The 25,880-nt window shown below is 38.9% G+C and overlaps 1 protein-coding gene across 5 annotated transcripts in view; it reads left to right on the plus strand.

Moving 5' to 3' along the window:
- LOC132397379 (liprin-alpha-1-like) overlaps positions 1-25,880 on the plus strand; it is a 150,422-nt gene that overhangs the window by 93,225 nt on the left and 31,317 nt on the right. For 3 of the 5 annotated variants that reach the window (XM_059976070.1, XM_059976066.1, XM_059976069.1), the window contains exons 12-17: positions 291-382; positions 3,074-3,221; positions 6,447-6,670; positions 7,502-7,739; positions 13,805-13,944; positions 20,353-20,525. In XM_059976070.1, the coding sequence (XP_059832053.1) occupies positions 291-382; positions 3,074-3,221; positions 6,447-6,670; positions 7,502-7,739; positions 13,805-13,944; positions 20,353-20,525 (1,015 nt within the window). The remainder of the gene's footprint in view (positions 1-290; positions 383-3,073; positions 3,222-6,446; positions 6,671-7,501; positions 7,740-13,804; positions 13,945-20,352; positions 20,526-25,880) is intronic. The other 2 variants (XM_059976067.1, XM_059976071.1) reach the window with 1 other exon arrangement.

Here is a 25,880-nt window from a genome sequence, read left to right on the forward strand (position 1 = left end):
ACCTGATTTCGTTTGTAAAATTTCTACAAATGAGTTGAAGTATCCTTTGCTGCAATCTATTAAACCTAGACTACAGGATAATTTGAGAGGCCTATTTAAATCATTTAACTTAAATATAAAAGCTTGTATTTGAGTTTTGTCAGTCGTTTTAATGCGTCGTCCTCTTTTTATTAAGAATGCATTAAAACTAGTAAATTTTCACTTTCAATATTTGCACCATCTTATAATTTTTCATTGCAATATATTTCAAAGTTTATTATTTTCAAGCTATTTAATATTTTGATTTGCAGAATCAATTGCTGGCTGAAATTGAAAACTCACGGGCTGAAAATGATCAATGGAGAGTAAAAGCAACTTCTTTTGCCGACCCTCTGCATCACAGGTATCAAACAGATATAACAATATTTCTGCCAACTTTGACAAAGTTGTTTGTGAATTTGCCACTTCTATAATTCCTATCTTAATTTTCTCATTTTTGTCTTGAACTCTATATATTAATTGAAGGTTATTCAATGACATCTAAGAATCGAAAATATGAATTAATTCTAATAGGTATTCCAAGAGATAGTTTTGTAATTGATGTAGCAAGACAAAATGCTGGATGAACTCAGCAGGTCAGGCAGCTGTATGGATGGAAGCGGACAGTCAACAATTCCACATTTTGGATCTAAAACCCTTCATTAGGGTTGCAGAGAAAGAGGAGAAATAGCCAATATAAAAAAAGGTGGGAGGGGAAAGGGATGGCGCAAGAGCAGGCAAGTGATTGCTAGGTCTAGGTGAAGGGATGGGGTGATTGGCTGGTGAGTAATTTATAGAACTGCGGTTCTGTTAGTATAATCTCTCAGATAGTTTGTTATGTGCCTGTCCAAATGTCTCTTCAATGTTGTTATTATATCTGCTTCCAGCACATTCCAAGAACCTGTCTTTCTCTCTGCAAGACTCTGATTACCTGCTTTATCTGTACATCTCATTTTTATACACTCCTGCAGCCTTCGATGCTCGAGAAACCAATCAAAGTTTTTCAATCCTCACCTTTTGGAAAGTGCTATTTAATCCAGGCAACATCCTAGTTAAACTCCTTTGCACCATCTCCAAATCTTCCATATCCTTCCTCTCTCTACGAGCTGTGATGAATTCCATAAACCCTTGGAAACTTAATTGACCTTTGGAGTTTTCAAATGCATAAAACTCAATCTCTTTTTCATTTGGTTGAGTATCCAAGATAAGAGATGAGTATCTCATCTCTTGAACCTTCGGCCTTTTGAGGAAAAGCTGACAATTCTGTGATTTATTTTACTGATTATGCCGATATTTAATGAGTAACTTCTGTGGAAGTGTACAGTTGCACTATAGTGTTGATGTAATTGAAGGCTGAAATCCAAATCCAGTTTGTTGTGCAAGTCTAAGCCTGTCACAATACAGAGGAGAGAGCCAGGAATGAATATGGACACTAACTCTAACATACTCTGTACAAGTTTGGCAGCAATGTCAAGATGTTTTGGTTTCCCACAGAAAATAAACCTGCAGCAAGCTTTGCTTCCCTCAGCAGATTTATTTCTAAGATCTTTAAACAATGTGCCAGTCTTCAAAGCTACAAATAGAGGCCTATTTGGAATGCGGCCATGTCCTAATTTCTTAATTAATGAAACAACAGCTTCTTTACATTCCATGCACCTGATACGAGAGCTGAAATAATTTGTTCTACGACTGATTTTTGAAATTGCTAAAATCAGGACTTCCATAAGACTCCCAGTGGCCACACATTTTAGTTCCACATCCCATTCCCATTCTGATATGTCTATCCATGGCCTCCTCTATTGTCAACATGAATCCAAACTCAGGTTGGAGGAACAACACCTTATATACCGGCTGGCTAGCCTCCAACCTGATGGCATGAACATTGACTTCTCTAACTTCTGTTAAAGCCCCTCCTCCCCTTCTTACCCCATCCCTGACATATTTAGTTGTTTGCCTGTTCTCCATCTCCCTCTGGTGTTCCCCTCCCCTTTCTTTCTCCCGAGGCCTCCCGTCCCATGATCCTTTACCTTCTCCAGCTCTGTATCACTTTCGCCAATCACCTTTCCAGCTCTTAGCTTCATCCCACCCCTACGGTCTTCTCCTATCATTTCGCATTTTCCCCTCCCCCCACTACTTTCAAATCTCTTAGTATCGTTCCTTTCGATTAATCCTGACGAAGGGTCTAGGCCCGAAATGTCGACAGCGCTTCTCCCTATAGATGCTGTCTGGCCTGCTGTGTTCCACCAGCATTTTCTGTGTGTTGTTTGAACTTGCATAAGACTGATTATTTAGGGTGAAAATGTGAAAACTTATTTATTGTTATTTAGAAATATAGCACAGAACAGGCCCTTCTGGCCCAACAAGCTGCACCACCCAGTAACCCCACACATTTAACCCTAGACTAATTGCAGGACAATTTACAATGACCAGTTAACTGTTGTTGGATTGTGGGAGGAAACTGAAGTACCCAGAGGAAACCCGCACAGTCTCGGGGAGAATGTGCAAACTCTATATAGACGGTACCAGAATTTAACTCCAAATGTCCTTAACAGTAATAGCATTACACTAACCACTGTGCTACTATGGTGTCTCATAATATTGGAAATAAAAGTAAGGGTAGGCTTGTGTTCCTTGGGCAGTCTCTGCCATTCACTGTCATGGCCAATCTTCTACCTGGTACCACTCCCAAATTCTTTGTTCCATTTGTGTTTTTAAGAATGGAAGAAATGTCAGCTGCAATTGTTCACTATTTCATTTAGTTACTCTTAAGTATGCAGAGCTATGTTGCAAGTTCTTTAATTGTTTATCCGAAGTAGTGTTTTTCCATATAAAGTGTTTAATGTTGGGAGCTGCCAATGATCTTTTAGGTATTGCTGGAATCTTGTAATGAATTGTTATCAAAGAAATCTCTGTTCTTAACCTCCAGACATGTTAGTTCAATATAGGGTGCTATTCTCATTAGGAATGTAGGTTGACAGCACAACTTTGGCATTGTACTTTTGTTTCTAATACGTGGGGCTGCATGCAACCCAAATGTTGATTTGTTTTGTTCTAGCAGGCCTCATTTAAGCAGCTCGGATTATAGGTATCCATTATCAACAGCATCAGAAGGAGACTCCCATCCAGACCCGTACAGCAGCACTTCAGTATTGCGTAGAACTCAGAAGGGTCGCTTGGCAGCTTTACGAGATGAGCCTTCAAAGGTAAAGTCTTTTTGGTAACATTCTTGTTTGGTATGTTTTTATGACAACTTTATACATAATATGATTAGAAGCAATTTCTCTGCTCTTGCATCTTTTGAGGATCTAGCATTTTAATTTGTACTCCAAGAATAGGACTCCATCTTTAACACTACCTGTCCATCAGAAACTAGATCTTTTTCTTTTAAAAAAAAACAAGTTGTTCTTTACTGCCTGAAGTTTCTTTAGAAGAATTTTGGATTTTTGTATTTGGACAAAACATGCTGCCCTGGCCAATGGGTAACACACTTGCCTTTTGAGTTGAAACACAATTTTTTTTTTGCTTGCTGAGACCATCAAAATTCAGACTGCATTACTGAAGCTCTATTTTATGGATGGGATCTCCAGATGGCTGGATATAGAATCTACCACTGTTTTGAAGCTTTGGCAGGTTTGGCCTGTATCTTGCCCAATATGCATCCTTCAAACAATATCATTCATTAAGACTGTTAGTTTGTTAGAAACTGATTAACAACAAGAAGTTTTGGAATATCCTATGATCATAAGTCTGATTTTTCTCTTATTCTGAAATTATAAAAGTTACTGTCTATACTTAAAGAAAATACTGATTTGTTGCTGTCTAAGGCTTTCAAGTTACTTTTTGTAAAATAGTGGATGGACTATGGGAAGTCTTGTCTGGAAAGATGCCCTGGTCCTGGAAATATTTATTATATGAATTACTTTGGAGTTTAAGTTCATGTCGGAGATCAGCATCAACCAAGGCATTCTTATAAATGCCTAAAAGCCATAAGTTGCTGTGTTTTTCAGGTTTTTTCAGGATAAATGGAACACAGGACATAAAGCATTACAGTACAGTACAAGCCTGTGGCCCACAATGTTGTGTTAAGCTCTTAACCTACTCTAAGCAATCTAACCCTTCCCTCCTAAATAGCCTTCCTGTTTTTTTTTTATCCTCCTCGTGCCTATAAAGATTTTCTTAAATGCCCCTCATGCATCTGTCTTCTCCTGAAGTTAGCACTAAACACAATCTGAGGATGTATGACTGAGTCTTTCAGATAGAATGATCTGCTCTCTGGATATAACTCTGTTGTGGGAGTCTCACTCCTACCCCTACCTCTGACCTCCACCTTTTCGCTCCTTTCCCATTTCCCTCTTTCCCATTCCTTGTTTAGTTCAGCTAATGAAGTGTACCCAATCTTTCGCTGTCTGCACTGTCTCTGAATGCCTTGGGTGCTTGACATCGTATGTTACAGTTATTAGAATATTAAATAGAAGCTCAATTTATTTGTGTATTCCAGAATTAGTCCATGCACTTCAGATCCCTTGGTTCCAATAAATCTTTGTTCATTATGGGTGAGATTGTTTTCCAGCTATGGTGGCACTGCTTGCTTGAAAACCTGTCTAATGTCATCTAATGTGAAAGGCCTAAGACTGGTGATTAATTGCTCTGCTAACTCTTTGTTCGTGGATTGTTTTGAATGATTGGCATCAGCAAGTTATGTGCCTTCGTACCTGGTGTACTGTTTTCTGCTCCTATCCTTCATTTACATATTCATTCCCTTTAATTGCTTTGTTTCTTTCATGATGTATTTTAATCAGAGAATATTCAACTCCCTTTGCAGTATAATCTCAAATGTTTCACTGAAGCGTAACTTTTGTCTACTATTACTTGTGATCTATTGATGATGTATTACTATTATTTTCTTTCCCTGCTGCATTTCTGATGGATTTTTCTGCAGAATGTAAGTTTGTTTCACACGCTGAAGCACAGTTTTCGATCCCGAATTGTATTCATTACTTACCAATTACTTGTCAAGTAATGATTGAAGTTTTTTTTTAAATCTAAATGAATAGCTTGCTTTGGGCATTTCAATTCATTATCATGGTACACGCAGGCACCTGTCCAAAGAAAGGTAAATGTAACCTTTCCATAAATGTAGCCTATAATGAGCCACTAGAATCCATCGTGAGCTGTGCTTCTGCAGGGAACCTTCACCCTATGACCTTCAACAACTTGTGTGCACTACACTGTGAAAGCTGGAAACACCCATGTCCTAAAACTCCAGTTCCAGATCATGCTGATTGGGGGACTGGATGCACTTTGTATCTTGCCCCTTTGGCTTGATGCCAACGAAAGGTAGCATTAAGCAACGTCCCATTCATTTGAATGGTGTCTTTACCCTTCATTACAAAGATAAGCTCAAGTCCTGGCGAAGGGTCTCTGCCTGAAACATCAACTGTACTTCCTATAGATGCTGCCTGGCCTGCTGCATTCCACCAGCATTTTGTGTGTGTTGCTTGAATTTCCAGCATATGCAGATTTCCTTGCGTGAGCTCAAGTTATTTATTTATTTATTTTTCTTTATTTTTTACTTTTTTTAGACTAAAACAGATAGAATTTTAAATATTTTAAGAATTTTAATTTTCCCTTTAAACTATTATTAAATAGTTCTAAATATCAGATTAGTGCTGGAGCCAGCTGCAAGGAATTGTGTAATGCTTAGCACCATCAGATGCAAGTCACTAAATGCAATTTCCGTCACTCGCCAGTTAGCACCAATTTCACACATTTAAATCTAATGTAAGGTTTGTATTTTCATTTCCAAGTAGAATATAGAACATAGTTGTAGATAAATCAGGTATCATATGAGTATTGATAACAAAGTAAAACTTGTGAATTGATATTTCAAATAGAGATGCAAAATTCAATATTTTGTGAAGATTGACCAGTAGTTTGTTGGTTTACAATTGATCACGTGGATCTTTATTGTTAACGTTTTTCCCAATAATTTGATTTTTTTTTGACAGAATGTTGTATATAATATTCTTTTTGCCAAAGTGTATTGAAACATGGGTACAGTTAGAAAATTACAGAATGAGTGATTGCATATTTTATTTGTTGAGCAGGGATGTTCAAGGTTATGACACCAAGGAAACAAGAATTGATAATAAGTTTGTAGAATTGGTAATAAGCTTTTTAACAAAAGGTCTTCAACTGAAAAATTATTTTACTTCCCACTGATGTGGCCTGACATGACTACTTACACCATTTTCTTTTTATATTTCCAATTTTTTTAAAAACTTGGATGAAATTGATGTCTGGATTGAATTTGTGGAAGGACGCTCATGGGATTGATGTCCCTTTCCTGCCACTCTACCTTTGTTTCATATATGATATTTTGGTATCCTTTTTTTACTGAGTAACATGTACTGTACTTTTATGAACAGGTCCAGACCCTGAATGAACAAGAATGGGAGCGGGCACAACAAGCCAGTGTCTTGGCAAATGTGGCCCAGGCTTTTGAGAGTGATCCTGAAGTGTCAGATGCGGAAGATGATAGAGAGACAATTTTCAGCTCTGTTGATTTACTCTCACCCAGTGGTCAGGCTGATGCCCAGACTTTGGCTATGATGCTTCAAGAACAGTTGGATGCCATCAATAATGAAATAAGGTTTGTCCTTTAGTAATGTACTTAACATTTCAGAATAATAGGCATAAAGGAAAAAGTAAGATAACTTATCGACGATGAAATCAGTACAATTATAGAAATACCAATTTTTCCTATATGGCCTGGTATAGAAACACCACAAACAGAAAAGTCTATAACAAGTTGTGGATACAGCCAGAGGGTATAACTTTACTCCGCTTCACTCACCCTAGCACTGAACTGATTTCACAACCTGTTGGCTCACTTTCAAGGACTCTACAACTCATGTTCTTGATATTTATTGCATATTTATTTATTTGTTGCATTTGCATGGTTTGTTGAATTTTGCATATTGGTTGTCCGTCTTTGTGGTGTACAGTTTTTCATTGATTGTATTTCTATTATGTTAGTATTTACTGTGAATGCTTGCAAGAAAATGAATCTCAGGATAGTATATGTACTTGGGTATTGAATTTTACTTTGAACCTTTGGACATTTGAAATAATTTTGGCTGAGAAGAATATGATGTAAAATCAGCAAAGGAAGGCTCATCCCAATCCTAACCTGGCCCCCACCCCTTCCCCAAGCTGTAGTGGCACTGTTAAACAGAAATGGTGAGAATGTATAAATGATGTGAGTAAATAGACTGAGATGACCAGGCTGAACAAGTGACTGAATATTTGCCTAATATTCTGTTTCCGATTTAAAATCTCAGTGAAATCATGCATCAGAGATTTTTCTTGAAGCATCCTCATGGAGCTGCAAACAATTCAACTTGTTTGCATTTCTTATTTAATATGATTTTAAGGAAGGGAGTGAAAAAGTGATCCAGCATCCAAATTAATTGTTTTTCAGGCTCATCCAGGAAGAAAAAGAGTCCACACAACAGAGGGCAGAAGAAATTGAGAGCCGAGTGGGTAGTGGTAGCCTTGATGGTCTGAATCTTTGCCGATACAGAGGAGGCACACTCCCTGCCTCATTCACTGGCTCATCACTTGCTGGTTCTTCACCGCCCGGCAGTGGGCACTCCACACCAAGACGAACCCCTAGAAGTGCCGCTCATGACCTTGATAGGCTCGGTGTCATGACACTGGTAAGTTTTAGTCTTTGGCAATATCTTTTAGTCCTTGGTGCAGCACATAGTAATATTTGTATTTGCCATGTGCGGTTACCTAATTTGTTGTTGGTGATTAACATGTTACATTAGCTCCATTTTCCCCATTCTGTGATTTTGAGCATCACTGACAAAGCCAGCACTTATTAATTAGCCATCCTTTATTGCCTCAGAGAAGGTAGTGTGAGTTACCTCCTGAGGTCTGTAGAAAGTGATGAGCTGAGTCCAGTTGAGTCCATCAGAGACAAAGTCCTCTCCACCATTGAGCCACAAGAAAGCAGCATTTATCATCAATGAACCCCACCATCTAGTCCATACTTTCTTGCTGCTGCCATGAAGGAGGGTCTACACCACCAAGTTCAGAAACTGTTGTTATCCTTCAGCCATCAGCACCTGAACTGGTGTAGATAACTTCACTTGCCTCACATCAACTGATGGACTCACTTTCAAGGACTCTATAATTCATCTTCTCAGCCGTATGTATGTATGTATTTATTTATTTGCCCATTTGTTGTTTGTCAATCTTTGTGTAATCTTTCATTGATTCTATTGTATTTCTTTGTTCTACTGTGAATGCCTACAAGAATATGAATCTCAAGGTAGTATATGGTGACATGCAAATAATTTGATGATAAATTTATTTTGGACCTTTGAACTTCAAAACACTGTGGTTCTTGTGAAAGTACTCCTTCAATGCAGTAAGGTCTGGAGCTCTAGGATTTGTATTCTGTGATGATGAAGAGCCAGCAAAATACTTCCAAATCAGGATGGCATGCTGACCTTGTCCTCCTAGGAGGTAGAGGCTGTGGATTTGAGAGGTTCTTTTGGCTTTGACTCAAAGTTAAATTAAATTTATCAAAATACGTTAATCTTGCCATATACTACGTTGGGATTCATTTTATTGCGGGCATATGCAGGGAGATCAAGAAATACAATAGAATATATGAACAAATATATTTAATCAGACAAAGACTGACAGCCAATGTACAAAAGACAAACTGCAAATAAAGGTATTATTGAAAACAGTTGGGAAGACTGGATAAGGAACTAAAAATATTTTTAAAAGCACATAGTGCCTAAATTATTGAATTTAAATCACAGGGCTCGATTATTGTTTTCAGAAATGCAGGTTCATAAAGTGTCGAAGCAACTGTGGAGTTTAAAAGCAAGGTATTGGATTGAAATAAACTAATTTCAGGGTGGTAACTATGAATCTGCTAAATTGTTGAGAAAATTTAATTTGGAGGAAAGAAATCTAATCTTATTCTCAATGCTTAAGAATTTATAGGTAACTCCAATGTAGATTATTTTCCATTGTGAATAGAAAATTAGTGAAAATAAACATATTTAATAAATTCCATAAACAAGATTATAAGCAATTTTCCAGATTTATGGTTGCAGACAAGTTAAGAATGTGTTAGGAAACTGTATAATTATGTTAATAGTTATGTAACTGGGACAGGTACTTATTAATTTTAGTGTAATATAAATTCAGTCAATATTTGCTTATTTTAAAATGTTGAACACTTCCATGTTTGCTCTGTCTTAAGGAAAGCATTCCTAAAAAAAACTCAAGTAAAAAGCTCGCTGATATATTTTAAATACAGCATATTTACTTTTTCTATGGTGTTTAATGGTAATTGACAACAGATGTTAATGCAATAATATTTTAGTACTTAAAAACTTTGTAGAAGCTTCCAGAAATTTAAAATGAAATATAGGTCATGAGCATGTAATCTAACATTTCCCAACCCATTTGAATTGGGAGTGGAATTCCTGTGTTAGTACATTACCTCAACTTCCCCAAGATTTAATCTTAGAAAGCAGTGCTGTACCTGGTAAGGAAATTTGTGAAAGTGACAATAGTGTTTCACATCAAACATTGTGTATCCTGTCTCTTTAAACCAACAACTTATGGCTCCATTTAAGCCAGTTAATTTGTTCATATTGAATATAAACATTATTCTTCTGCTGCAGAGACTAAGTGTTAAGAGATTCCTGTAATGAGTGCCACACCCAACAGCAAAAATCCATTTTTGCTGATGTAGCATAGCACATTCCTCTTGGGGACATTTTTATTACAAAGGAATAATTATATATTTGATTCACATAAATTTTTTTGGTCATTCTGGTTCTGTCAATTATAATTGTTTTCACACGGTGAATATTGGATTTAGGATTGAATAGAGTAGGTCAAAATTAAAAATAATTATGTAGATCTTTGCCAGTGTAAGGAATTAAAAATGCCTTGCTGAAAGTGTTTTTTGGCCTATGTTGTATGTTTGATTTCACACAGCACACTTGCACTTGTCTTTCTTTTAACATTTACTTTGGGTGAAATTTGAGTCTTGGGTCTCATGATTCAAAAATTGTACTGAGACAAAGTTACCACATGAGCTGCCTTGGTAATGCTACTTAATAACTATATGCTGTTTTCAATTTCAAGTGATCCTGGCTATTTTGAGGTGTCAGGATAAAATATTTGTTAACCCACGTATTTTAGTGCAAATTGCACATCTGACTTTTGGTGCAATATGATTTATTTTTGTTTTGAGCAGTGCTGTTGTGTTTTACCTTTTCTTCATTCCTTCCTCTCCTCCGTGGCAATTTTTCAGTCACTCTCCCAACATTCTTTCCTAACCCATTGCCCTGTTTCAAACACGTGATTCTACAAATCATGTTGCTCTAATAGTACAAGCATTATAAGTTGGTGCTGAGATTTGTAAACACAGAAGGATTATTTTAACTCATTCTGTTGATGAGTGTTCTTGATTGACATTATATGTTAGACTGCAAATTTAACGTTACTTAGAAACAGACTTTGTAACTCCACAAAAATCTGCAGCTGCTCGAAATGTGAAACTAATAATATTAGAGATGCCGAAATCAATTAACGTTTGAGATTGATGACTTTTTCCAGCAGAAATTTAATGAATAAGATCATAGAATCAATAAAATTCACATTGTCAAAGAGAACTTTCCATGTTTTTGTTACACAAGATTCTCCAGATGTTGGAGAACTTGAGCAATACACCCAAACTGCTGGTCAGGCAGCACCTATGGAGAGGAGTAAACTGGCCAAGACCCTTCATTAGGACATTTTTTGTTGCTCTGATGAAAAGTCATGGACCTAAAACAAGAATTCTTTTGCTCTTTCCATAGGTGCTACCTGACTTCCTGAGTACCTTCAGACTTTGTATTTCTGCATATTTGCCTTAAAATCGGCACATTATTTGGTTATATTTAAGAAAATATCCCTTTATAGAAGTTGGAGGACTGTGTACATCTCTAATATAGTAATCAACAATGGCAGCAGCACTGTATTAACTCTTCACTTAATCAAGTGAACAATTAATGGCTCACTGTGGAAGCTCCAGGCCTGACTGATTATTGGTCCATTTTTATTGCCAAAAAATCAATTGTCCATTTATTAAGATGTTACTAATTAAGCCAGCTAATGTAAAATAAGAAATTTATCTCTTTTTGTTTTTGGGACACTTTGATTTTCATTTACTGAAACAAGACTGAGTGGTCACTAGAAACTCATTAAAATGACATGACTCAGAAACTGTACAATAACTGTTCTTAATTTTGATAAATATTTGCTTATTTCCGAGCATTCAAGACATTTTTCACATTTGACTGACAAATGTTAAGTTTGAAATTAATAAAATTCACATTGTTCAATTAGTCTTCCTAGCTCTTGTTTTTGTTGTGTGCTATTTCTAATGCAATCAGATCTTGTCTAATCTTTTAAATCATTTTGTTATCCTAAATGACTCTCTCTTTTCCTTGCACGTCTGTCAGCCTAGCGATTTAAGGAAGCATCGTAGGAAGGTAATTGTATGAAATTGAACTTTGATTACCTGGCAACAGATTGTTGATCAGACACATTTATAATTGCATCTCAATCAGTGCAACAGGAGTATCTTTCTCATGTGGCTTCTTTTTTCCCCTCATTAAGCAGTTTTGAAAGGGTTTTGATAGGATTCATTTTACTTTCGTCCTCTATTTCTTGTCCTAGCTCTGAATACTTGTGTAAGCATTGTTCAGGTAAAGGAGCGAATGTTTTGTAAAGACAAATCAAGCTATTATTACAATTTTGCTATTCTTAAAGAGTAACACTTTGACAGAAAATGGTAAAACGCTGTGGCTCCTTCATCCACAAAAATCTTAAATTAAACGTGAGTGACGGATGGGCTTGTCTAGAGGTATTTTGGCAAACTGGATCCAAAATTGGCATGGTAGCAGAAAGAGGTAGTGGTGCATATATACAGATGAAAATAATACAGTAAGTGGTCTGATCAGGATTTGTAGGTGACATGAAAATTTCTGGAGTCCTTAATAGTTTTGAAGTTTATCTAAGGCAGGGGTTCCCAACGTCCCCTGCCATTAACCAAGGAGTAAGTGAACCCCAGGTTGATAACCCCGATCTAAGGGCACAAAGGCATAAGTCAACTGGAAAATTGAACTGAGTCATGGCAAATGAAACTTATTCAAGACGAGTGTGACATAATGAACTTGGAGAAGTCAGATATTTAGAGGAGGCGAGGACTTTAGGAACATTAATGTTCAGAGATATCATGGGGTTCTATGACAGTTCTATGAAAATGGAAACACAGTAGATAGAACAATTGCAAACAAGAGAAAATTTGCAGATGCTGGAAATCCAAACAACACACAAAATGCTGGAGGAACTCAGCAGGCTGGGCAGTATCTATGGAAAAGAGTATAGTCGATGTTTTAGACTGAGACTCTTCATCAGGACTAGAGGGAGAAATGATGTCAAAGTAAGAAGATTGGAGGAGAGGGAGGAAGAAATTCAAGGTGGGAGGTGATAGGTGAAACTGGGGGAGGGGGATGGGTAAAGTAAAGAGGTGGGGAATCAATTGGTGAAGGAGATAAAGGGCTGGAAAAGGGAGAATCTGATAGGAGAGAACAGGGGCCATGGGAGAAAAGGAAGAGGGAGGAGCATGATATGGAGGTGATGGGCCAGTAAGGAGATGAGGTGAGAGGGGGAAATGGGAATGGGGAATGTTGAAGGGGAGTTCAAGAAATCGACGTTCATGCCATCAGGTTGGCGGCTACCCAGATGGAATGTAAGGTGCACCTCCTAACTGAGTGTGCCCTCGTTGCAGCAGTAGAGGAGGCCATGGACTAACATGCTGGAATGGGAATTAGAGTTAAAATGGATGATCACTAGTAGCTCCAGTTTTTTTTTTCTGGTTGAAGGAGCTTAGGTGCTCGACAAAGTGGTCTCTACCTATTTCGGGTCTCACCGATATGCAGGAGGCCATGTTAGGAGCATCTGAGAGGTCATTTGTGTTTTTCTCCATGTGTTGGGGTTTCCAATTTATGTACCTCTATGGCTGCTCTACTAAATTTTATGGACTGGTGATGTCTGCAAGTATTTGCAACTGACATAACTTTATTCTTGAAAGTCAAAATCTGTATTCACACTTCATATCTTATTGTCTGCTTTGGACTTTCATTTTAAATATTTAAAGTGAAGGTAGATATATTTCTGAAAGGCTGAAGGCATAGAATATGTGGAGGATTTGAGATCTGTGGAAGATCAGCCATAATCACATTTAATGAGGGGCAGGCTTGAGAGCCTGGGGGTGGCTTGCTCCTTTTTTCTCTTTGGAACCCCCTCCCCCCACCACCATCATGCACGGAAAGATTGTGCTTAATCCTTCTTTCCCAAGGCATCTTGTTTCAGTGGACTGCTTTGATTTTCTTTTGTTACTTGTATGTAACTTTTGCTGCCCTTTATTATAACCTTTCAAAATCATTTACTACGTCACAATAGATTTAAGATGTGAGCTGTTGCATTGTCTTGTCTTTTCTAAATGTTTATCTTTACAAATCTTTCCTGTGCCATGGTAATCCCTGCTTGCTGTATTGTGCTTGTGGTTTCATTGTGATGCTTATTTTAGTTGATGTGATAGCATCAAAATTTTTTATATAATTGGTGGTACTTTTAAAGCTGTTACCCTTTTTTATTTTAATCATTTACTCATTTAAAATAACTTTAATCTCAGATGGCAAAAGAGGATGGTCGAGATGATAAAACAACGATAAGGTGTGAAACATCACCACCTTCTACTCCAAGATCCATCAGATTAGATCGGATTAGCCAAGGTGCCACTGTCAGCCAGGAGGATATACGGGATATAAGAAGGTAATACTTAACATGTAATGATGTCTAGAAATAGATGCACTTTCAGAATTATATCACATATTTTCTTACCCCCTTCTCTATACTATGCGAGGACGCAATCTTGTGTGCTGTGCTCCTGAAAGTTCAATTAACTCAGAAATAATGACTGTCAACATCAGCTAGTGTTATTGTTCCCAAGGGAAACTTCATTTTTATAACTTATGGACCCAGTTCCTTCAGTACCTTCTAGGCTTATTTCCTGTAGTGTGTAATGGGCTATGTCATTTTTTGAATAGAGTAGCAATATTTGTTTGAGATGCACCATCAAGGTATTCTTAGCTTATATCAGTGCCTCTTTAAACAACGTAACTTGTGCAACAGTGATGTATTCTGGAAATTGCAGCCAAGGGGTATAGACAATACTTGTGGGTTTATGGACTTTATAAAATCTCTCAAGAAATTCCATGTCAGCCTGGTTAGTGAGGGCAGGTCTTGTGGGAGTCAACTTGGATAATGTTGCATAGTGAAATGATCCTAAAGGCATGAATTGAAGGTCACAAAAAGCCACCAATGTAGTATCATCACCAGAATGGCTCACCAAAAGGGAAATTTTGGAAGCTTTCTGCCATTTTGAGAAAGTGATTCTTTTGAAGATGGCAGTCAAATGTGGAGCACGGTGTTAGATGTAGCTGTATGATGGGAAATGTAATGCTTGGCTATAAGGAACTTTATCAAAGGTGTATAAAATTATGAGAGGCATAGATACAGTTGAGAGCCAACACCATTTTTCCCAGCAAGGCAATGGCCAATACCAGCGGATGTCCATCTTAGGTGAGGGAAGGAATATTTAGAGGGCATATCAGAGGTACAATAAGGATATTCAAAAGACTCTTTAGATAGGCACATCGCTGAAAGATCAATAGAGCAATTGAGCTGTGTAGATGGGAAGGGTTAGATTTATTGTGTATTAGCCTTATTTAGGTTGGCATGATATCAAGGGCCTGTACTCTGCTGCAATGTTCTATATTCTATGTTAAATGAAGAAGAATGCTGAACACTTGTTCATTGACCTCTTTTAAGCCTCATCCTTCAGCATCGTGATCAGTCACAGGAAAATCCGTTGCCTTCACTGTTGCAAGCTCCTTCAAACTCCGATTCACCACCACCAGCTCCTGAACTTCAGTGACAATTCTGCCTCTAAGCTCCCCATTGCCATCTTGACAGGCCAATTTAGAAGCAGGAGTATATCACACTTGTTTAAAGTTTGTTCCATTATTCAATAAATTTATGCTGATCTAATTGCATTTCGGTTCTCTATTTCCATCTGCTTGCAGTAATACTTTACCCCCTTGTTTATCATGAATGCACCTCAAAGAAAATTCTGCTTTCACTGCACTTTGAGGAAGTAAGCTCGAAGGAGATGGAGTCCTCTGAGAAATAGTTTTATTTAATTTCCTCTGATGCATTTTTAAGTATTTAGTGTTCTTATCCTGGTTTTTGAACTCGAGTGCAACTAAAGTTTGACATTGAAACTATTGGGAAATGTCATTCAGAATTGATTTTTCACTTGAGATGTTTTCCTAGAATGCAATCTGTTCATAATTCAAGGCATGTCTGCACTTCTATTTGTATTTTTTTGACTCCCACAAGATACTGAGTTGGTGACATTTTAATAAGAACAATGCAATAATGTACTTTTAATGTTTGAGTAGCTAGTAGACATTTCAGCATAATTTTGATAAAAAGGCAAGAAACCCATTTAACTGTGAAGTGTTGTGAACAAAGTGGATGAGCTTAGAGCATGGATCAGTTCTTGGAGATATTATGTGGTGGCCATTACAGAGAGTTGAATGGCTCGGGGGCAGGCCGGGTTTTAGATGTTTCAGAAAGGACAGGGAGGGAGGCAAAAGAGGTGGGGGCGTGGCACTGTTGATCAGAGATAGTGTCACGGCTGCAGAAAAGGTGGACGCCATGGAGGGATTCTCTGCAGAGTCTCTGTAGGTGGAGGTTAGGAACAGGAAGGGGTCAATAACTTTACTGGGTGTTTTTTATAGGCCGCCCAATAGAAACAGGGATATCAAGGAGCAGATAGGGAAACAGATCCTGGAAAGGTGTAAGAGCAAGGGATTTGTATGGGGTGGAGTTTGTTAGGAGTGTTCAGGAAGTTTTCTTGATACAATGTGTAGATAAGCCTACAAGAGGAGAGGCTATACTTGATTTGGTATTGGGAAATGAACCTGGTCAGGTGTCAGATCTTTTAGTGGGAGAGCATTTTGGAGATAGTGATCATGATTCTATCTCCTTTACAATAGCATTGGAGAGAGATAGGAACAGACAAGTTAGAAAAGCATTTAATTGTAGTAAGGGGAATTATGAGGCTATCAGGCAGGAAATTGGAAGCATAAATTGGGAATTGGTGTTCTCGGGGAAAAGTACAGAAGAATGTTCAGGGGATATTTGTGTGGAGTTCTGCATAGGTATGTTCCAATGAGACAGGGAAGTTATGGTAGGGTACAGGAACTGCAATTTACAAAGGCTGTAATAAATCTCATCAAGAAGAAAAGAAAAGCTTACAAAAGGTTCAGAGAGCTAGGTGATTAAGTTGGAGATCTAGAAGATTATAAGGGTACTAGGAAGGAGCTTAAGAAAGAAATTAGGAGAGCCAGAAGGGGCCATGAGAAGGCCTTGGCAGGCAGGGTTAAGGAAATCCCCAAAGCAGTCTACAAGTATGTGAAGAGCAAGAGGATAAGGTGTGAAAGAATAGGACCAATCAAGTGTGACAGTGGGAAGGAGTGAATGGAACCGGAGGAAATAGCAGAAGTACTTACTGAATACTTCAATATTCACTATGGAAAAGGATCTTGGTGATTGTAGTGATGACTTGCAACAGTCTGAAAAACTTGATCATGTAGATATTAAAAAAGACATTGTGCTGGAGCTTTTGGAAAACATCAAGTTGAGTAAGTCACTGGGATCAGATGTGATGTACCCCAGGCTGTTGTGGGAAGCGAGGGAGGAGATAGCTGAGCCTCTGGTGATGATCTTTGCATCATCAATGGGGACAGCAGAGGTTCTGAAGGATTGGAGGGTTGCTGATGTTGTTCCTTTATTCAAGAAATGGAGAAGAGATAGCCCAGGAAATGATACGAGTAGTGAGTCTTACTTCAGTGGTTGGTAAGTTGATAGAGAAGATCCTGGGAGGCAGGATTTATGAACATTTGGAGAGGTATAATATGGTTAGGAATAGTCAGCATGGCTTTGTCAAGGGCAGGTCGTGCCTGATTGAATTTTTCGAGGATGTGACTAAACACATTGATAAAGGAAGAGCAGTAGATGTACTATATATGGATTTCAGCAAGGCATTTGATAAGGTATCCCATGCAAGGCTTATTGAGAAAGTAAGGAGGTGTGGGATCCAAGGGGAGATTGCTTTGTGGAGTGCCTTGGGGATCTGTTCTGGGACCCTTACTCTTTGTGATTTTTATAAGTGACCTGGATGAGGAAGTGGAGGGATGGGTTAGTAAATTTGCAGTTAATACAAAGTTTGGAGGTGTTGTGGATAGTGTGGATGCTGTCAGAGGTTACAGCAGGACATTGATAGGATGCAAATCTGGGCTGAGAAATGGCAGATGGAGTTCAACCCAGATAAGTGTGAAGTGGTTCATTTTGTAGGTCAAATATGATGGCCGAATATAGTATTAATGGTAAGACTCTTGGCAGTGTGGAGGATCAGAAGGATCTTGGGGTCTGAGTCCATAGGACACTCAAAGCAGCTGCACAGGTTGACTCTGTGGTTAAGAAGGCATATGGTGTATTGGCCTTCAACAATCATGGAATTGAATTTAGGAAGCGAGAGGTAATGTTGCAGCTATATAGGACCCTGGTCAGACCCCACTTGGAGTACTGTGCACAGTTCTGGTTGCCTCGCTAGAGGAAGGATGTGGAAGCCACAGAAAGGGTGCAGAGGAAATTTACAAGGATGTTGCCTGGATTGTGGAGCATGTTTTATGAGAATAGGTTCAGTGAACTTGGCCTTTTCTCCTTGGAATGACGGAGAATGAGAGGTGACCTGATAAAGGTGTATAAGATGATGAGACACATTGATTGTGTGGATAGTCAGAGGCTTTTTCCCAGAGCTGAAATGGTTGCCACAAGAGGACACAGGTTTAAGGTGCTGGGGAGTAGGTACAGAGGAGATGTCGGTTAAGTTTTTTACTTGGGGTGATGAGTGCGTGGAATGGGTTGCCAGCAACGGTGGTGAAGGTGGATACGATAGGGTCTTTTAAGAGACTTTTGTATAGGTACATGGTGCTTAGAAAAATAGAGGGCTGTAGGTAAACCTAGTAATTTCTAACGTAGGAACATTTTTGGCACAACTTTCTTGGCCGAAGGGTCTGTATTGTGCTGTAGGTTTTCTATGTTTCTGTTATAGTTGATTACATAAAAAGTCACAGATGGAGTGATATTCAATTATGAAGAAAATTCATTGGAACAGAAGATAATGAGTAATCAAAACTAACTTTAACAACTTCACCCAAAAAGAAGCAATAAAGCTGGCAGTTCATACTTAGGAATAAACTTATTAGCATAGGAACAATAATTTGGGGAAATTGAATACATTTTTAAAAGCTCACTAATTGAAAATAAGGTATGGAGGATGTCACTTTCATTATTTCAAGTCATTTACATGTTTCTGCATAAACCTTGCTGAAAGATTTTTAAAGAACGTTTGCTGTTACAGAATTTTCATGCTCCTTCCCTATTGAAGGCTTAACTTCTTTGTACAGAGTCAACATTAAAAAGATCAGAATGAGGTCTACTATCACCAGCATGTGTCATTAAATTTGTTAACGTTGCAGTAGCAGCACAATGCAATACATAATAAAGGGGAAAACACTGAGTTACAGTAAGTAAATGTATATAATAATTTAAATAAGTAGTGCAAAATTAAAAGTAAAACAGGTAGTGAGGAGGTGTTCATGGGTTCAATGTCCATTCAGAAATTGAATGGCAGAGGGGAAGAAGCTGTTCCTGAACTGTTCAATATGTGCCTTCACACTTCTGTAACTCCTTGATGGTAGCAATGAGAACAAAGCATGACCTGGGTGACGGGGGTCCTTAATGATGAACACTGTCTTTGAGCCATCACTTCCTGAAGATGTCCTGCATACGACGGAGGCTAGGGCTAATGATAGTGCTCACTGAGCTTGCAGCTTACTTCAACCCCCACCCCCACCCCCATTCCAGATAGCCAGGTACTGATTTTACTGATAGTTAATCTGTACCTAAAGTTTCTTCATAAAATTTAATGTTATAGTGCCCACTTTGCCCGTGGTGACGATCAAACACCCAAATGCAATGATCCTGCACTTATCCCATTTTATTTTCTCCACATTCCCTTCAGCTCCCTCCAGATTCTAATACTCACTCAGTCATTAGAGGCACTTTACAGATGCCACTCAACTGGAGGAAGAAATTGGAGCACTTAAGTTGTCTAGGCATAGAAGGCTACAGGCTAACGCTGTAAGAAGTAATTAATATTGATGGATATAAGCTGGTTGGCATGCATGTACTTGGTTGAATAGCCTCTCCATGCTGTATGACTATACACTCAGTGGCCACTTTAGTAGGTACAGAAGATACCAAAAAAAGTAGCGCTTTCTTTATGTTCATGGTCTTCTGCTGTAGCCCATCCTCTTCAAGGTTTGCCGAGTTATGCATTCAGAGATGCTATTCTGTACACCACTGGTTATTTGAGCTGCTTTTACTTTCCTGTCAGCTTGAACTGGTCTGGCCCCTCTCCTCTGACCTCTCATTAAAAAGGTGTTTTTACCCACAGACTGCCACTCTCTGGATGTTTTATTATACCATTCTCTGTAAACTTCAGACAATGTTGAGCATGAAAATCCCAGTTGATCAGCAATTTCTGAGATACTCAAACCACCTTGTCTGGTATCAACAATCATTCCACTGCCAAAGTCATTTAGATCACATTTCTTCCCCATTCTCATGTTTGGCCTGAACAACAACTAAACCTCTTGGACCTGTCTACATGCTCTAATGAATTGAGTTGCTGCCTCATGATTGGCTGATTAGATATTTGCATTAACAAGCAGGTGTACCTAATGAGGTGGGCACTAAGTGTATGGCTCTGTGATACCCAGAGGAAACCCACATGATTACAGATAGAAAGTGGCATTATTATGGGTGTGGACTGAACCCAGGTTGCTGGAGCTGTGTGGCAGCAGCTCTACGGACTGTCGCCCTGTTGTCTTTGCAAATTGAAAATAAATTAGTGTACCGTTTTTGGATCTGGCTTGAAGCTTGTGTTTTTGCATTGATGTATCTTAAACTGAACTGTTTTTACTATTTGTGAGAACAATGCAATTAATATTATTTTCTTCTACTCTTTAAATGTAACTCATATAGTTCAACAGGATCTCAGGATGGTCAAACAAGCAATCCCAGTAGCAGCAACAGCAGCCAGGATTCTCTACACAAAGCTCCCAAAAAGAAAAGTATAAAATCTTCTATTGGGCGACTCTTTGGTAAGAAAGAAAAGGGTCGGCTTGGACAGCCCGGCAAAGATCCCACAGGGCAAGGTTGGTTTGGAAGTCAAAACGAAAATTTTCTTTTGAAAATGAATACCTTTTTTTTTCAACAAGTTTTTAACTTCAAATACAATTTGTCCTGTCAGCCTTTTACCCTTTCATTTGAAAATTTGCTTTCTTGTTTCTCTCGATCAAATGACTGTCCATCAATCTTGGCCCTCTTTACTTGCTACCTTCTGAAGTTCAGGCTGCAGCTCCACTCTGGTGTTCTTGAGTTATGTGGATTGGATTGAATTTTGAATTGTACTTTGGTTTATGCTTGTCTGCATGTTGAGGCTTGGCCTGAAATCGTTTTGTAAAATACATTAATTTGCCAGGCCGATTAATAACTAATACACCCTCTATGGTATTTAGCCTTCAAGTTTTAACAAGATGGCATTGCTTTTGACAATTGTGGTGATTTTCAGAGTGTTAAGTTGTATACCTTTACCTTTGGTTTATGCTTGGCTAGAAATTTTGTCCTGATGAACTTGTACGCACTATTGACTATAATATCTGAAATAGGTGGTTACAAGTCTAATCGCTTCTGTTTTTAAAAAGAAAAGCATCCGGTGCAGTCTGTTTTTCGAGCTAGAATTTTCTTTCCGGCTAATATCCTAGATCTCCTCTGCACTTTCCTCATTGTATGATGACCAGGTTCTTAAGCTACAGCCCAGTCAGTATTGTACACAGTTCTCTGCTTTTATATTATATGTTTCGGGTAAATTAAAGGATACCAATGCCTAATTTCCAAGTGCCACTCTTCTGTCCAATGGACAAATCTGTTTAATCCTTGGAGCATGAGACATGACCAGTTCTTATACCAAAGCAATCTTCTTTATCATGCTTGTTCATTGAAACTAAAATTTAAATACATAACATGAATAAGCAATGGATATAAATCCCAGTGGATCTTCATTTAAAATAGCTTTCCAACTGTAAGAATGCTTATCAAACATTATCTTTCGCTTCCTTCAAAAACTGTTTTGTGGGATTTCCAGGACACTCCCCAGTGGCCACATCTGCACCAGATGCAGCTCTCCGGAGACCATGTTGGGGAACTGGAGCTGCAACTTGGTGACCTCCGGCTTGTAAGGGAAAGTGAGGAGGTGATGGGCAGGAGTAACTTCAAGGTAGTCACCCCAAGGCTACAGGAGATAGATAAATGGGTGGTCCTCAGAAGAGAGAAGGAAGAATATCAGATAATGGATACCTTTGGCCATCCCTCTCAACAATAAGTATTTTGAGTTCTGTTGGGGGGTGGAGGGGTAGAAACGACCTACCTGGGACGAACGACAGTGGCCGTGCTTCTGTTACTGAGTCTGGCCCTGTAGCTCAGAAGGGTAGAGAACTAAAGAGGATGGCAGCACATTAGGGGACTCTATAGTCAGGAGGACAGACAAGTGATTCTGTGGATCTGAAAAGGAAACATAGATGATGGATTGCCTTCCAGGTGCCTGGGTCCTCAATGTTTCTGAACATGTCCACAATATCCTGAAAGGGGAAGGTGAGCAGCCAGAGATTGTGGTACATATTGATAGAAAAAGAAAGGATGTCCAGAAAAAAAAAAGAGTACAGGGAGTTCGGAAAGAAGCTGAGAAGTAGGACTTCAAGGGTGGTAATCTCAGAATTGCTGCCTATGCCACGTGACAGTAAAAATAGGAATAGAATGAGGTAGTGTATAAATGTGTGACTGAAGAATTGGAGCATGGTGCAGGGATTCTGAGTTAGGGTTAATTGGGACCTTTTCTGGGGCAGGTGGGACCTGTATAAAAGGAATGTGTTATGCTTGAATCTGAGGGGAACTAATATTCTTGTGGGCAAGTTTACCAGAGCCATTGGGGGTGATTTTAAACTAATATGGCAGGGGGGTGGGAACCAGTATGATGGAGCTGAGGATGAACCGGCAGGTTTTCAAGTAGATGATGGGTGTAACATGAATGTAAGTAAGGACAGGCCAGTGATTGGTTACAAATGCAGACAGAGCAAATAGTTAAATTGTACCACAGAGGCAAAATTCAAAAGTGCGAAGAATGCAGGACTGAAGGTGCTATATTTAAATACACGTAGCAGTCAGAATAAGGTAGGTGAACTTGTGCAATTGGAAAAGGGTAATGACACAATTGCAATGGGGGACTTCAATATGCAGGGGATTTTGGAAAATCAGGTTGGCGTCGGATTGCAAGAGAGAGAATTTGTTGAATGCCTGTGAGATGACTTTTTAGAGCAGCTTGTGCTTGAGCCTACTCGGGGAAAGGCCATCTTAGATCAGGTATTGTGTAATAACCCAGATCTTATTAGGGAGCTTGGAACCTTTAGGAGATAGTGATCATTAAATGGTTGAATTTGTACTGCAATCTGAGATGAAGAAGCACAAGTCGCATGTATCGGTATTGCAATGGAATAAATGGAATTTCAGAGGCATGAGAGAGGAGTTTTCCCAAGTGGATTGGAAGAAGATACTGGCGGGGATGATGGTAGAGCAGAGATGGCTGAAGTTTCTGGGAATAGTTCACAGGTGCAGGATGGATATGTCCCACGGAAAAAGTTCTCAAATGGCAGGGGTAGGCAACTGTGGCTGACCAGAGAAATTAAGGACTACATAAAAGCCAAGTTTCCTTGTTAGACATGCATGTTAGCAAAAGTGAGTGGGAAGTTGGATAATTGGGAAGCTTCTAAAATCCAGCAAAAGACAACTGACAAAAGCTATAAGAAGGGAAAAGATAACTATGAGGGCAGACTTGGAGATAATATGAAGCAGAATACCAAAAGTGTTTTCAGCTATATAAAGAGTAAAAAGGAGATGAGAGTTGATATTGGACCACTGGAAACTGATGCTGGTGAAGTAGTAATGGGAGACAAAGAAATGGCAGATGAACTTAATGGGTACTTTGCATCTGTCTTCACTGTGGAGGATACTAGCAGTGTGCCAGAGGGCCGTGAGTTTCAAGGAGCAGGGATGAGTGCATTTGTTATTACTAAGTAAAAAAAAGTACTAGGCAAGCTCAAAGATCTTAAGGTGGATAAGTCACCTATACAGATGGACTGTATCCCAGAGACATGAAAGAGGTTGATAAAGGAATATAGTGTGCATTTGTCATGACCTTTCAAGAATCACTTGATTCTGGCGTGGTCCCAGAGGACTGGAAGATTGCAAATGTTACTCCAGTCTAAGAGGGAAGAAAAACGAAAGAAAGGAAATTATAGGCCATTTAGCCTAACCTCAGTGGTTGGGAAAGTGTTGGAGTCCTGTTATCAAGGATGAGATTTTGGGGTACTTTCAGACTAATGATAAAATAATTCAAAGTCAGCATGGTTTCTGTAAAGAGAAATCTTGCCTGACAAATCTGCTGGAGTTCTTCGAGGAAGTAACAGGCAGAATGGACAAAGGAGAGGCAGTTGATGTCATTTACTTGGATATTTCAGAAAGCATTTGATAAGCTGCCACACTTGAGGCTGCTTAACAACAAAATCCTATGCCGTTACAGGAAAGCTACTGGCATGGATAGAGGAATGGCTGACAGGTATGAGGCAGTGAGTGGGAGTAAAAGGGGCCTTTTCTGATTGGCTGCCAGTGACTAGTGGTGTTCCTCAGGGTTCAGTATTGGGAGCTTGAACAACTTTCAAGTTGTTTGTCAGTGATTTGGATAATGGAATTGTTGGCTTTGTGGCAAAGTTTGCAGATGATATGAAGAAAGCTGGAGGGGTAGGTAGTGCTGAGGATGCAATGCAATTGCTGCAGAACTACAAATTGGAAGAATGGGGAAAATGTGGCAGATGGAATACGGTGTTGGGAAATGTATGATAATACATTTTGGTAAAAGGAACAATAGTGTGGACTACTATTCAGATGGGGAGAATGTTCAAACATCAGACATGCAGGAGGACTTGGGAGTCCTCATGCAAGACTCCCAGTAGGTTAATTAGCAGGTTCAGTCTTTAGTAAAGAAGACTAATGCAATGTTGACATTTATTTCAAAGAGATTAGAATATATAAGTAAGGAGTTGATGCTGAGGCTTTATAAGACAGTAACTAGTCAGGCCATACTTGGGGTATTATCAACAGTTTTGAGCCCCGTATCTCAAAAGGGATGTGTTTTCGTTGGAGAGAGTCCAGAAGGGGTTCATGAGGATGATTCGGGGAATGAAGGGATTAACATATGAGGAACATTTGGCAGCTTTGGGTCTGCACTCGCTGGAATCTAGAAGAATGCGTATCTCATTGAAAGCAACCGAATGTTGAAAGGATTAGGTAGGGTGGATGTGGACAGGATATTTCATATGGTGGAGTATCCAGAACTAGAGGGCACAGCCTCAAAATTGAGAGGCCACCTTTTAGAGCAGAGGTAAAGAGGAATTTTCTTAGCCAGAGTGGCGAATCTGTAGAATGCTCTGCCACACACTGCAGTGGAGGTCAAGTCCATCGGTATATTTAAGGTGGAAGTTGATCGCTTTCTGATTGGTCAGGTTATCAAAGGATATGGTGAGAAGGTGGGTGTATGGTTGAGTGGGATCAGGGATCAGCCATGATGGAAGCGCCTAATTCTGCTCCTATGTCTTGTCTTGATATTAAATCCACTGATTCAGTGTTAAAGTCATTCTCCTTTAGATCCCATGGATGATTACTTTCTTTCTTGGCCTGCATATGTAAATGTGTTTAAACACCTTATTAAAATATTCAGTCCCCTTTATGCCTCTACAAAATTCTGTCAAATTAGTCATGGTCAACTTTCTCTTTTCAAATCTATCTTTGTAAGACCCCATATGACATAGGAACAGAATTAGGCCACCACCATTCCATCATGGCTGACTTATTATCCCACCCAACTCCATTCTCCTGCCTTCCCCCCATAACCATTAATGCCTTTTCTGACAAGTCTATCAACCTCCACTTTAAACATACCCAATGACTTTACCTCCACAGCAGTCTATGGTAATGAATTCCACAGATTCACCACACTAGCTAAACAAATACCTCCTCATCTCTGATGTCCTTCCTTTCTGAAGCTGTGCTATTTGCTCCTAGACTCCAAGTCCATCATTAATCTTCACTTTTCTGAATGAAAGGTCAAAACTATTGGCCACTTCCAACAAATACACTTTTAGATTTAATGCACTTTGCCAAAATAAATTGCTTAAATGACTATACATCCCTTAACTAAGTGTAATTTAAGTATTTTGCTTTCATTAGCCATTCTCTAAATGGGTTTAGAAGTGGCTAGCAAAGCTTGCGTTGCAATAACATCATAATTTAAAATATGCATTGGCTATTACTAATTAAACACTTGGGACAAATATTTAATTCTCTGTACCAGATGTGAAATTGCCAAAGCAAATCAGCCATCAACGAGATAAACTGTTTAATTT

This window comes from Hypanus sabinus, chromosome 7, assembly GCF_030144855.1.
Source record: "Hypanus sabinus isolate sHypSab1 chromosome 7, sHypSab1.hap1, whole genome shotgun sequence".
NCBI classification, from domain to species: Eukaryota; Metazoa; Chordata; class Chondrichthyes; order Myliobatiformes; family Dasyatidae; genus Hypanus; species Hypanus sabinus.